This window comes from Streptopelia decaocto (assembly GCF_964273445.1).
Source record: "Streptopelia decaocto genome assembly, chromosome: 5".
NCBI classification, from domain to species: Eukaryota; Metazoa; Chordata; class Aves; order Columbiformes; family Columbidae; genus Streptopelia; species Streptopelia decaocto.
In genome coordinates this window covers 18,289,821-18,304,069 of record NC_138659.1, presented here as the reverse complement: position 1 = coordinate 18,304,069, position 14,249 = coordinate 18,289,821, and the positions used below count along the sequence as shown (strand labels likewise).

General features: G+C 36.5%; 1 protein-coding gene across 2 annotated transcripts in view; it reads left to right on the top strand.

Annotated features, from left to right (window-relative positions):
- Nucleotides 1-14,249, top strand: part of ASPM (assembly factor for spindle microtubules) — a 29,677-nt gene that overhangs the window by 12,967 nt on the left and 2,461 nt on the right. For both annotated transcript variants that reach the window (XM_082054695.1, XM_082054696.1), the window contains exons 17-26: nucleotides 1,268-1,462; nucleotides 2,296-6,921; nucleotides 7,498-7,647; nucleotides 8,036-8,202; nucleotides 9,157-9,316; nucleotides 9,843-10,052; nucleotides 10,571-10,720; nucleotides 12,582-12,773; nucleotides 13,198-13,390; nucleotides 13,894-14,048. In XM_082054695.1, the coding sequence (XP_081910821.1) occupies nucleotides 1,268-1,462; nucleotides 2,296-6,921; nucleotides 7,498-7,647; nucleotides 8,036-8,202; nucleotides 9,157-9,316; nucleotides 9,843-10,052; nucleotides 10,571-10,720; nucleotides 12,582-12,773; nucleotides 13,198-13,390; nucleotides 13,894-14,048 (6,198 nt within the window). The remainder of the gene's footprint in view (nucleotides 1-1,267; nucleotides 1,463-2,295; nucleotides 6,922-7,497; nucleotides 7,648-8,035; nucleotides 8,203-9,156; nucleotides 9,317-9,842; nucleotides 10,053-10,570; nucleotides 10,721-12,581; nucleotides 12,774-13,197; nucleotides 13,391-13,893; nucleotides 14,049-14,249) is intronic.

Sequence of the window (14,249 nt, the reverse complement as noted above, 5' to 3'; positions counted from 1 at the left end):
ATATACGGCCTTCTTGTTTGTGTAATCTACTAAAAACCACTTTCATTTAAGACTGTTCTTAAGTAATTACATTGTTTAAAGGCTACTGATCTTTTTTTGTATGTGTGTGTTCTGAATACAGCATGTCATCCCTTAAGTACTTTTCCCAATATTTTAAATATAAAATAGTTGCACTGCTTCCTTAAAACAAAAAAGGAGTAGTTTTTAATTCCTATTAATGTCTATAAGAGTAATTAAACTTCTGCATGGATTTACTATTTTTGTTCAGGAGCTAAACTTCACCAGTCTTTTGAGTGGAATCTCATGACTTCCGATATTTTGTTTCTTGCTTTTTTAGGAGTTATACGGGATCTTGTGATGGTTTAAAAATTATGACGCCATTAAAGTTGATAAATGCCACCACTGTGTCTGAGATACATATTATTTCATGTTGGAACAGTGTTCAAGTGTTATATTCTAAGAACCTGTGGTGTAGAAGGTGGAAGAGGTTATATTTGTCATTTTCTTAATCTCTAGTTCCTTTGCTTTTTAAAAACTGCACAACCTTAGTGATGAAGACAAAACATTCCTTTTATAACTGTTTTGAAATAACTAATAGTAAGAATGCTGGTAAGGGAAATCAAAAACAAAATCTCTAAGAGTTGCAAGCATTTTTTGTTTTAGCTTGATTTTTAATTTAACCTTACAATGTGTGCAAATGTACTTTGCCCTATGGTAGGATAGGCTAGTAGGAGGATTCTGACAAAATAATCTAAATACTGACATTGTTAGTTGCTTTGTCTTTTTACTTTGATGTACATCAGTTTGTTACTGCAGTCTCTGAGTTATTATAGTGACAGTGGTTGGTATGTGCAAACAAAACTTTGTGTTAGATGGATGTGAGCTGGTATGACTATATGCTTACATTATTTAAATATACCTTGAAAGCATTCTAGTGTGTTCTGTTAGTATCTTAAACTCTTATGAATGAGAACTAAAATTAAGGCTTAAAAAGGGGTTCCTAGGAGCGCTGAAAAATTGAGTATCAAAGACGAAGAACTATGAAGGCAGGAGGGTTCAGATTTAAATGACACAACCCTCTTACAAATAGCTTGGTGCTGAAATAAATGTTCCATCTCAGAAAAGTTTTTTTTACTACAGTAAAATAAGGCTGTTCTATCAACAAGCCTAATATTTATGAGCCTGCTTTAGATAGTAATTTCAATATATAAAAATTTTGAGTGAAAATTCCAATCCTAACTGTTCAGTGGAAATGTACTCTTTGTAGGAAAGAGACAAAGCTGCTCGGATAATTCAGAAATCCGCAATAAACTTCTTGTCCCGTCGACGCATCCTGAAGAAAGTGAATGCAGCGATTTTCATCCAGAAGCACTGGAGAAGATACTTAGCCAGGATGTTTTTCTTAAATCTGAAAAGGACAAAACTGGAGGAAGTAAGAAGTAAATCTGCCACAGTCATTCAGGTAATACAATCTAAAGTAAGATTACAAAACAAGGAAACCCTCTGAAATCTGTGGAGAAGAAAAAAAAAAGTCTTGCTCGGGGTCATTTGTTTTGCTTGCAGCAACTGATGTCTTAATGAAAATGTAACACTTTTCTTTTCTTTTTTTTTTTTTTTCCCCTTTTGAGATGTTTTAGTAACTTTTTATCTCCAGAGGGAAATGGTAGCATGCTATTAAATTAGTAATTGTTTCTTCTTAGTGTGAATATTTTGGTATACCATAAACATTAAAACACTGGGCCTCAGACAAGTCAGGCTCAGGACTGATGAGGTTGTGTTGGCTTGCCTCTGCAGCTGCTGAACTTTAAGTAAAGAAGCTTTAAAAAAAATAGTTACTCTCGTAGTGTTATGACACCTACAGTGGGCACATTCAGAATGGTAGACATTAGTTACCAACTGGTAGTTGGGCAGTTAATTCAGTTTCTCAAGATACTTTCCCCGCTATTACCCAAAGCTAAATATTACATTCTTAAGACTTTCTGGAATGGAAGTTACAGAATCACTGACTTATGAAATGGTTTAAAAGGCAATATTTTGTAACCAGGGCAAATTTAGCTTTTTCCCAGAATAGAAGATACTTAAAGCCGTGATTCAAGCATTTGGCTTTTGGGTTTCTTTATGTAGATACTTGTACTTTTCTTCCTAGGGATTAAGTAGGAATAAAGAAATCTTTAAAAGTCTGATTGTTAGGGAATAGATAACACTGAGGTTGGCAGTCCTCAAATTTAAGCTTAACTTGAGATATCATGAAGAAAATACTAAATTTTCTGTGTGGTTGGTTTGTTTTTCCTGCAGGCTTATTGGAGGAGATATGCTGCCAGGAAAAGATATTTACAGCTAAGATACTACGTTATTTTTGTACAAGCAAGGATAAGGATGGTGAAGGCTGTTGCTGCCTATAAACGAATTGTTTGGGCTACTGTTACAATTCAGAGTTATCTGCGTGCATCTAAGTTGGCAAAAAAAGATCGGCAAAGATACGAACTCTTAAAGTCTTCAGCACTTACTATTCAATCTGCATTCAGAAGATGGAAAAAAACCAAAGTTCAACAGAAAATTAAAGCAACTTTAGTACTTCAGACTTATTTCCGAAAATGGCAATCTTCAAAACTGGCTAAAAGAAAGAGGGCTGCCCTTGTCATACAGTCTTGGTATAGGATGAACAGAGATCTGAGACAGTATCTACATATTAAGCGAAGTGTTATCAAGATTCAGGCTTGGTACAGGTGTCAGTTGGCTAGACATATTTACCAGGAACACAGGGCAAAAATAGTGATGATTCAGCAGTATTACAGAGCTTATAAAGTAGGAAAAAATGAGAGAGAGTACTATTTGCAAAAACGTGCAGCAGTAGTAGTTCTCCAAACTGCTTTTAGAGGCATGCAGGCACGTAAACTATACAGACAAACTAAGGCAGTTTGTGTTCTTCAGTCACTGTGGAGAATGAAAAAAGAGAAGCTAAGATTTCTACAATTAAAAAAATCTGTTACTACATTGCAGTCACATGTCAGAAAATACCAGCAAGTAAAACGATACAGAGAGATGAAAAATGCAGCTACTGTGATTCAAATTTGGTACAGGGCACATGTTACTTCTAAAAAAGCAGCTGCTTCTTTCCAGAGGATGCGTAGGGCTGCTGTTGTCCTACAGTCTGCCTACAGAGGACGGAAAGCTAGAAAAGAGGCTCACATGTTGAGATCTGTGATAAAAATTCAGGCAAATTACCGTGCTTATGTTGTCCGTAAGAGATTTAAAAACTTAAAAGATGCAACAGTGAAGATTCAAGCCTTTGTAAAGATGAGACATGCACATAAGCATTATTGTGCATTAAGGGAGGCAGCACTTTGTGTCCAGAGAAGGTATCGGTCTCGTAGATATGCTCTTCAACTTAAAGAAGATTATAGGAAATTGAAGGGTGCTTGCATAAGAATTCAAGCTGTAGTTCGAGGCCATCTTGTCAGGAAACAAATACAAAGGTGGAGGGAGACTGCATTATTTCTCCAGGCATGCTACAGAATGAGAAGGGACAGGCAACGTTATTTAAGCATCTGTAGTGCTGTTGTCATCATTCAAAAGTATTATCGTGCATACAAAAAGCAGCTGTGTCAGAGGCAGGAGTTCTTGCAAGTTAAAAAAGCAGCTGTGTGCTTGCAGTCAGCCTACAGGGGTTACAAAGCACGCAAAAAGCTTAAACTTGAATATAGAGCTGCTATTAAAATTCAGACTGCTTTTAGAGCTCATGCCGCAAGAGTGAAATACAAGGCAATGGTTCAGGCCTCTGTTGTGATTCAGAGGTGGTACAGAACTTGTAAGACTGGTAACAGGCAAAGACTGAACTTCTTAATGACAAGAGCAGCAGTGCTTTCTTTACAAGCAGCTTTTCGTGGCTGGAAGGTACGAAAGCAGATTCAAAGACAACATGTTGCTGCTACTAAGATACAGTCTGCCTTCAGAAAATTCATAGCTGTGAAAAAATTCAAACGTATGAACTGTGCTGTGCTAACTATCCAAAGGCATTACAGAGCCAGCGTTATAGGCCGAAAACAACGGCAAGAATATGTTCAGCTTCATAACTCTGTAGTGCATCTTCAGGCAATATGGAGGGGGAAAACTGTGAGAAAAACAATTCAAAAGAAGCATAATCTTGCAACAATTATTCAGTCCTATTACAGAATGCATGTAAATCAACTAAAGTATAAGAAACTAAGACAAGCTACTCTAGTGATTCAAAAACACTTCAGAGCTTACTGTATGAAAAAAACCCAACGTGCAATTTATCTAAAAACAAAAGCAGCTGTGTTAGTCTTGCAGTCTGCTTACCGAGGGATGACTGTGAGGAAAGAATTGAACAAACTGAACAAATCTGCTGCAACTATACAAGCAGCCTTCAAATCCTACATGGTCAAAAAGGACTATGAAAGACTTAGATCTGCAGCTATAGTCATTCAAAGGCATTATCGTGCAAATATTCATGCTAAATGTCAAAAGCAGAAATATTTGTCTTTAAAAAAAGCAACAGTCAAAATGCAAGCAATTTATAGAGGTGTAAGAGTTAGGCAACAAGTTTACCATATGCATCAAGCAGCTATTTGTATCCAAGCCATGTTTAAGATGCATCGCCTGAACATAAAATATCAGGCAATGAGAATGGCAGCAATTATAATTCAAAGACAATATAGAGCATTTTGTTTAGGCAAAGTACAACGTAAAAAGTATTTGGAACTAAAGAAGTCTGTCATTATCCTCCAGGCTGCCTGTAGAGGCATGAAGGTCCGACAAGACTTGAAAACTATGCATCAGTCAGCAGCAATAATACAGTCTTACTATCGGATGCACAAACAACAAAGGGATTTCAGAAAATTGTTGCTGGCAACGAGGCGGATTCAGCAGTGGTTCCGTGCTTGTAAGGAGCGAAATACACAACTTCGCAACTATATGATTATGAAAAGGGCTACACTTCGTATCCAGGCTGCATTCCGTGGCAGGAAAACAAGACGACTTATAAGAACTATGAGTGAGTCGGCTGAGATTATTCAAAGAAGATTTAGAACTTTTCTCGAAAGAAAACGCTTTATTTACATTAAGACAGCTGCTATTGTAATTCAGAGAAAATACAGAGCAACAAAACTGGCAAAAATTCAACGTCAAAAATATCTCTCTTTGCTTAATGCTGTTGTTATCATACAGTCTGCTTATAGAGGCTTTGTGGTAAGAAAAAAATTGCAGCAGATGCATCAAGCTGCTACAGTTATTCAAGCAACGTTCAGAATGCATGAAATTTACATTTCTTATCAAGCTGTCAGGCTTGCTTCAGTGATCATACAGCAACATTACCGTGCTTACAGAGAAGGGAAGCGTGAGAGAGAAATATACTTAAAACAGTACAATTCTGTTTTAGTTCTTCAGGCTGCCTACAGAGGAATGAAAACAAGACACATCTTGAAGAAAAAACATGAGGCAGCACTTATACTACAGAGAAACTACCGAATGCATAGGCAGTACTGCCATTACAGAAAAGTTCAGTGGGCAGTCCAGCTAATACAGAAGAGGTACAGAGCCAATAACCTAAAGAAAGTTGCAGTACAGCATTACTCTTCATTAAAGAAAGCAGCAACTTGTATTCAGAAGGCTTTTCGAGATAGGCGTGCAAAAAAACAGCATCAAAAAATGCACTGTGCTGCTATTGTTGTCCAGAAAAATTTTAAGGCTTTTAGAGAACGTCGAAGATTTCTCTCTCTTAAAGCAGCTACTCTTGTTTTTCAGAGAAGATACAGAGCTTTGATTCTGTCAAGACAGCATACTTTGGAGTATCTTTCTCTTCGCAGAGCAACTATTCACATCCAGGCTGTGTACAGAGGTATCAGAGTGCGGAAGAGGATTGAGCATATGTGTTTAGCTGCTAGTACTATACAGTCAGCCTACAAAATGCACAGGACTAGAAGGTGTTATCAAAATATGAGAATTGCAGCTATTGTTATACAGAACCACTATCGGTCCTACATTAAAGGAAAGAATCAACGAAAGAAATACCTGACAATGAAGAATTCTGCTCTTCTTATTCAAGCATCATATAGAGGCATGAAGGAACGAAAGAAACTGAAAACCATGCATATTTCAGCAACTGTCATACAGTCTAGTTATCGCATGTACATACAATATAGATATTACAAACAGTTGTGCTGGGCTGTCAGAGTTATACAACAAAGGTTCAGAGCCAAAAGGGCAAAAGAAGCTGACATGGAAAACTATGCAAAAATAAAAAAAGCTGTCATTTGCCTTCAGTCCTCTTTTCGTGCTAAAAGGGCGAGGCAGTTGTATAAAACCAATATTGCTGCACGGTGCATACAATCCTTCTTAAAAATGTGTGTAGAAAGGAGGCGTTTTCTTAGAAAGAAAGCAGCAGCAATAATGATCCAATCTATGTTCCGATGCCAAAGAGCAAGGAATCGCTATAAACTGATTCAGAGTTCAGCAGTTGCTATTCAGAGGTGGTACAGAGCATGTTGCAGGGCTCGTTTACAGAAAGCGGAGTATTGTGCTCAAAGACAAGCAATAGTAATTATTCAGTCTGCTTTCCGTGGTATGAAAGCAAGAAAAATAGCAAGACATATACGAGCTGCAAGAAAAATTCAATCTTTTCTTCAGATGGCTGTGCAGCGTAGAAAATTTATTCAACTTAGAACAGCAGCTATTACGTTACAAGCCTATTACTTAATGCATAAAACTAAATCACAATATATAAGCTACAAAAAAGCAGCAGTTGTCTTACAACGATGTTACCGATCCCACTTGACTGTGAAATACCAAAGAATGACTTACTTACAGACCCGGAGGAACATTATAATTGTGCAGGCTAGAGTCAGAGGATTCATTGAGAAGAAGAGGTTTCACAAAATTAAAGAAAACACAATAAAAATTCAGGTACTTTTGATTGTATAGTAATGGTTTTAGGGTGTGGGGGTTTTTTTCTTTCGTGTTGGGTTGTTTTGTTTTGTTTTCCTTTCTGAAAAAAGCTTTAAGTTGACTTCCTCTGGTGGCCTTAGTTATTTTACCCTACTAGAAGCGGTTTCTCCTTACGATATTATTGGAATGAGAGGATTTTTCTCCCTCAAATGAGGGAACAAAGGGAAATAAATAGTCTCTAATAATAATAATAATAATAATTTATTAGGTTGCTATTACAGTCTTGCTGGAGAGCCCATGTTCTCCTTAACAGATAACAGCTGTGCCTTCCTCACCTCCATGGTTTGGGCGAGAAGTGGCAGATTGTTAGTTATTTTCTGAATATTTAACTTGCATATTCTAAATAATTTAAGTGTGATTACTTTGCTTAAAATGTAGAAAAAAGTATTCATTGGGAAGTCAGAAATTTATTTGTTTCTATTGTTGTTTTTCTAACAAGCCAATGAGTGCAGCTGTACTTTAACATACACAAACACCTCAGTGAATAGCATGCAAGTGGTGAAATATTCCAAGATTATGTCTTTTTCTTTTAAGGCATTTTTTCGTGGATTTATTCAGAGGCAGAAGTACCTTCAGTGCAGGTTTTCTGCTATATTAATACAGCAGCACTACAGAGCCCATCAGATGCGAAATATTGAACAACAAAGATACCATCAAATGAAAAAAGCAGCCATTAGAATTCAGGTAATCCCAGAAGGTGGTGGGTTTGTTTTTGTTTTATTCCTTTGTTGTTGTTGTGGAGGTTTGGTTGGTTGTTTGTGGTTGGTTGGTTTGGTTTGATTTTTTTTTTTTTTTTTTTTTCCTATTTTTAATCTCTCTTGTATTTGTTTCTTCATGACATCGTTATTTTTAGAGACATTAAGGAGAGTGGCATTTATGGTATTTCCCTGAATGCATTTCAATTGCTTTAGAAAACATCATTGTGATAAATTAGATATTCGTAATACTGTAGAGATTGGAATCTTGAAAGCCTTTCATGTTCACGTGACTTTTTTTTCTTTTAATTTTGTTTGTTCCATTAAACAAAAACAAGTTTTGAAGGTGTTTTTTTTTCTTTTGATATATTTAATAGGCATCATATAGAGGATATAAAGCCAGGCAGTGGGTTAACAAAATCAGAGCAGCACAAGTAATTCAAGCCTGGTTTCGAGGCTGCAGAGTACGGAAGGAATATGCATCTGTGGTAAAAGCTACACGCGTTATTCAGAATCACTTCAAAACAAAACAACAGCGGACCAGGTAATGCTGAATTTGATATACATTTCTCTACTTTTAAAAGCTTTTATTATGTAATGATTGGTACTGCTTTGTGCTCTGGCAAATATCTATAGGTTCTCAAGCTCTGACCCTGCAGTATGTGTGTAACATGCATGAATGTAATCCCATTGATACAGGTGGGATTATTCTTTTGCACAGTATTTTTCTTATGGTTAAGTATTTTTCCAGACTGGAAGCTACCTCACAAACTTAAATTTTGCATGTTATGGATCTAGAAAAACTAGGTCTTGATCTTTTTTTTGCTTATCTTTTCTTTCTTTTTTTTTTTTTTTTTTTTTTTACTGGAAGGACGTTCAGAATATTGTTAAAATTCCAGCATAAAACTAATCAAATGAAAAGCTATTTTTTTATAATACATAATGGAATAGTTAAATTGGTTTGTGCTTATTTTGCTGTGAGATGATTTTGCAATAAAAGCTTTAGTAGATCAGCCTGATAGCTAATCTCATTCAGAACTCTGTCCTCTGGCAGCAGCAGAAAATGCTGTTTAGGGAGAGTATGTTAACCTGACCACTTTGTAAGGTCCTCCCTCAGCATCCATGCTTGTTAGATTATGGATGCTAGAATTTGCATCCTTGCCTGTTCCCTTTATTTTCTATATGGACCTGTTGTATGTCCATTTGTCTAATGCCTTCAAACTGTTGTTTCCCTCCCCAGCCTTCTTTGGCAGCAAGTTCTGGAAATACCTACTGTGGGAAAACAAGAAATATCTTCTATTTTAAACCAGACATTCTGCCAGCATTGCTGCCTGTTTCCTTTTTCTAGTGTTCCAAGATTTGGTGGATAACCGCTCTGATTTCACAATACCTGTCATAATAATTTTGCAAACCTTCACTGTTTTCTTTCTTTAAAAATGTAAATGTCCTCAACTTTTGGGAAAAAAAAAAAAAAAACTAAAATGCATTTTCATGTTAGGTTTTTGAAAATGAAGTCCTGTGCGCTTACCATTCAAAGAAGATGGAGAGCAACCCTTACTGCACGAATGATTCAACATCAGTTTCTGGCAATTAAGAATGCTGCAGTGAAGATTCAGTTGGCATATAGACAGTACAGAACTAAAAGACTTTTAAGAAAGGTGCGTTTTTACTTGCACTCTGCTATATCATAGTTGTCTAAAAAGTTTTCAAGTTATTGGAGTGATTTTTGTCATCAATATGCAGAAATATAGAAAGCAAAAGGTGAGACCAGAACAGATTGCTAAAATCAACACTGTTCAATCTTCAAAATACTAAATTTCCTTTTTTACTTTGAGCAACAAGTTTGATTCTTGTTTTTGAACACTTCAAATTGTGGAATTATCCCTGTCTATACTGATAGCAAGTTAAAATGTAAAATTTTCTGCTGGCGTTATTGCTTACAACAGATTAAGTTAACTTGACCATATTTTGACCCAATTTAGGTTAGAGAAAAGACTTTCCAAATAGTGAAATTGCATTTTTATGTGAACTAGTACTTCATAAGTTTGCTTGTATTTCCTATTTTATTTTTGTTCTTATGACTGGAAAAAAAAAAAATCTAGAACCAATATAGAAATGTATAGTGATTGTGTCAGGATCAAACAAAAGTTTAATTATAAATACATTCTTTAAAACCTTTTTCAGAAGCTTCAAGCTGCATGTTTGATCCAAAATGCATACAGAGGCTTCAAGGCAAGAAGGAAACTTGATCAACAAAAAGCTGCTGCTCTAATTATCCAGAAACATCTGAGGGCTTGGCAGGAAGGCAAGCATCAATTCATGAAATACAACAAAACTAGAAGAGCTGTCATTAAACTGCAAGCGTTGATACGGGGTTATTTAGTTAGAAAAAAGGTTGGTATACTTCAAACTAAAACTATACTTTTAATGTAAATTGCAGCTGGTTTAGCATTAATTCCAGCTGGCAAGAACCTGATTACTTGTTATTGAACTCAAATTCTTGTTGACTGCTTTGAGAATTGGTTGGATCAGAATAGACCAAAATACAGTCTGGGTCTTTTCTTGCAATCCTGTTATACTAAAATAAATTTTCATTGTTGGGTGCTTTTTTTAGTTTCTGAGGTCTTTGTGGCTTACCTATAACTGATACTTCTGCACACACATGCTTACAATGAAACTGTTATCTGCTAAATATTAATGTTGTTCATTATAATCACTTCCTTGTGTTTTTGTTTAGATTAGAGAGCTAGTTCTGAAGAAAGGTAGCTTACTTGGTTCTGAGGTAATGGCTTCTGAGGCAATTCTTCAGCATCTAACAGTATATTGCCATTTACTATGGTCTTTGCATAGATGATCACCTACTTCTAAGTATGAAAATTAATGATGTTCCTTATTTTGTTTCCCTTCTACAGATTTCAGAACAGAAACAACAGAAGAAACTACTTTATTTTACAGCAGCTGCATACCATCATATCTCTGCAATGAAAATTCAAAGGGCATATAGGATTCACCTCATCTTAAAACTTGCACAGAACCAGATCTCATCTGTTCTTATAATACAGGTGAGTTGAATTAAGGATGATTGATTTTGTGTAACATCGTCTGATTTTTTTTTTTTTTTTTTTCTCTCTCAGGTAAGCTGTAGTACTGAGACACTGTAGTTTCTTACATAAAATCTAAAGCTAAATTATGAAGACTGATTTATTAATGCTGCTTATTCCCAGCTAAGCATAATAGTGAATCTCAGCAGACTCTAAAGGATTAAGCACTTTAACGCTGAGGAAGGATGGGAAAGTTTTTGTTTCCTTCAGACCCTCAAGCTTGCTAAAGGAATCTGAGTATTGTTTTAGCCTGTTTCTTTACATCTTACTGGAAGTAGGAAAGATCAGACAGGACAACCTGTAAGGCCCATGAAACAAAGAGCATCTCCTTACATGAACAATCTCCTGGGATGCAGTGGTTTATTTGGTTGGATGTTTCTAACCTGCCAGTGGTACTAGAACCTGTGGGAGTTGAAGCATTTTTACTATAACCACATTTTACTTCTCTAAAAGCAAGATCAAAAATCAAGTCTGTATTACAGCACTGCCTAATAGTAAAAATTATCTTCGGGTTTCAAAACTGACCGTTAGCTGAGTCCCAACAATGGAAGGTCACTGTTAGAAAAATGGAGAGACTGAAACGGGAACCCTGAAATAGCTGTTCTCTAGTCAAGAATGTGATGGCAAACTTTGTTCTACTACTTCTCCATGTGTACAGATCTGTTATCTCTTCCCATAGGTTATATTTTCCACTTAAGGTGTGAGTGAATGGGTGGAAGAGGCTTTTTTTACTCAAATTTAGCATACAGTACCCCATCTCCCTTCTCTGTATATAGAGGGGAAGAAACAGAGCTGGGGAATGAGAAAAGTGGATAGGTGTTCTTGAGCGCCAGCCAAGAGAAAGAAAACTCCTAGAAGAGAGTAATACCGGGCACAAGTATAAATTGGGAGCAGAACGGCTGGAGAGCAGCCCTGCCGAAAGGGATGGGGGGTGCTGGTGGCAGCAGCTCAATACCAGTCAGCAGTGTGTGCCCTGGCAGCCAAGGGGCAAACCCCATCCTGGGGGCACCAAACATGGTAGAACCAGCTGATCAAGCAAAGCTGATCCCACTGTATTCAGCACTGGTGCAGCTTTGCCTTGAGTGCTGTGTGCACTTCTGGGCCCCACAATTTAAGAAGGATGTGAAGGTCCTCAAATGTGTCCAGAAGCAGGGCAACAAAACTAAGTGGTGAAAGGGCTGGAAAGAACGTCCTGTGAGGAGTGGCTGAGGACTCTGGGTTTGCGCCCCAGCCTCCTCTTCTCTAAACTAGACAATCTCATGGCTCTCTACAGCTTCCTGAGAAGGGGATGTGGAAGGGAGGTGCTGAGCTCTTCTCCCTGGTATCCAGTTGATGGGGTGTGTGGGAATGGTTCAAAACTCTGTCAGGGGAGGTTTAGACTGCACACTAGGGGGCATTTCTTTACCAAGAGGATGGTCGAACACTGGAACAGGCTTCCTGGAGAGGTGGTCAATGCCGCAAGCCTGCCAGTGTTTAAGAAGCATTTGGACAATGCTCCTAATAATGTGCTATAAAGTTTGGTCAGGCAGTTGGACTAGATGATTGTTGTAGCTCCCTTTGAACTGAAAATTTTCTCTTCTCTTCTGAATGCCTCCCTAACTGCTCCTAGTTAAGATTTCATTCTGCAGTCTTACATTTCAGCTACCCCAAGGCCAAGCAGAGCTGTATCATGGTGGTTGTATGAGCATAGTGATGTTTATAGTGTTTGTGTCTGTTAAAGCTGATGTTGAAACAGTTCTTCAGTTTTTATCAATGTTTGTTTAGGTTGCAAAAAGGGAATTTAGGGAAAAATAAATAGAAAAGTATTTTTAATTTTAAACAGAGATGGTTCCGAGCAAAAATGCAACAAAAGAGATTTCGAAGAGATTGTCAAAGAATCATTCAATTACAACGTGTGGTTCGAGGCTGGCTAAATCACAGAAATGATGCAGCAACAATAATCCAGCGTAACGTACGAAGATTCCTTGCATGCAGACGTAGGAGAAAATTAGCAGTGGGAATAGTTAAATTTCAGGTAAATACCTCTTGTAAGAAAACTTTTTTTTTTATTTTTTCATTTTTCTCTCATGGGTTTTGGGGAGTGGAAAGATGTTTACTTCAGTTGCTGAATTTATCAGTTAAATTACAAGCCAAGTCAGCTTCAATTTAGACAGCAAAGCTAAATGCAGGTGGGTCATGAAGTAATATTTAGCAATATACTGGTTGAGGTTGTTTATGCGGGAGTGTGAGTGGAGTGTATACACGTTTAGTTTGGTTTTTTGTTTTGAAAATCCAGTGTTTGGGAGATTAAAGCACTGCATGGTAGTTACTTAAAAATTAGTAACCAAGGTAATTAACTTCTTTGTCAGACTTGTGTAAAATTGATTTTGAATGGTAATGGAAGCTCTGTTGTCTCGCTCACAGCTTTTTTTCCTCTTTATGAAATTCCTTTTCTGTAGGCATTGTGGAGAGGATATTCTTGGAGAAAGAGTAATGACACAGCAAAAACTAAAGCTTTAAGACACAGTTTAGAAAAGGCTAATGAAAACAGCAGAGAAGAAAACAAATTGTGCAACAGAACTGCAATTGCTATTGAATACCTTCTAAAATACAAACATCTCTCTTATATTCTTGCAGCATTAAAGCATCTTGGTCAGTATTTAATTTTATTTAACTGATAGATTTACGGGATGATAGAAACTGGAATTTTTCATCTGAGAAGAGTTCATAATGATATTTAGGCTTTCTGTATGATTGTAAAATGTGAATGTGTTGCTATAACTTTTGGTGGGTTTTTTTGTTTTTCCCAGACTAAAATCAGATTATTGATTTAAGAACAGTATTAAAATGGTGACGCAAAGAAAGGAAATCCTGATTGCTCTGATTTCCTGGCAGCCCTAGTAATACTATGTCTTACATAAGTTAATTACATATTTACTATCAGTGTATGTTTCTTCATTGATTGTTAATTTTTAGACTGGAATATTAAAACTACTAATTTAGAAATATTTGTTTAAATCAGTGATTGTGGCTTTTACTACTTTGCACTTATACTTAAAAATAAGAGAGAACCCTGGTTTGCAACTAAATTGCTTGAGCTTCAGAATTTGGTGTTTATTTTGTTGGGTTTTTTTTTTTTTTTTCAATTACCACAGAGGTGGCTACCAGGCTGTCCCCGCTCTGTTGTGAAAATATGGCCCAGAGCAGAGCAATCCTCACTATTTTTGTTCTGATCCGAAGTTGCAACCGGAGTGTTCCATGCATGGATGTGATCAGATATTCAATTCAGGTTCTACTTAATGTTTCAAAGGTAACTGTTATATTTTGTTTTGCAGGTTTATAAGCTGTAGACTACTTAATATTTACTTAGCCACAAAATTCTGAATAAATTTGAAACAAAATTAATAGTTTTGAATTAAAAAAAAAGTTTCTGAATTGTAACTGTTATTTTGAAACCAATTATCTACTTTGTAATAATTACAATTTAATTTTCCTTTTGGCAAAAGAAAAT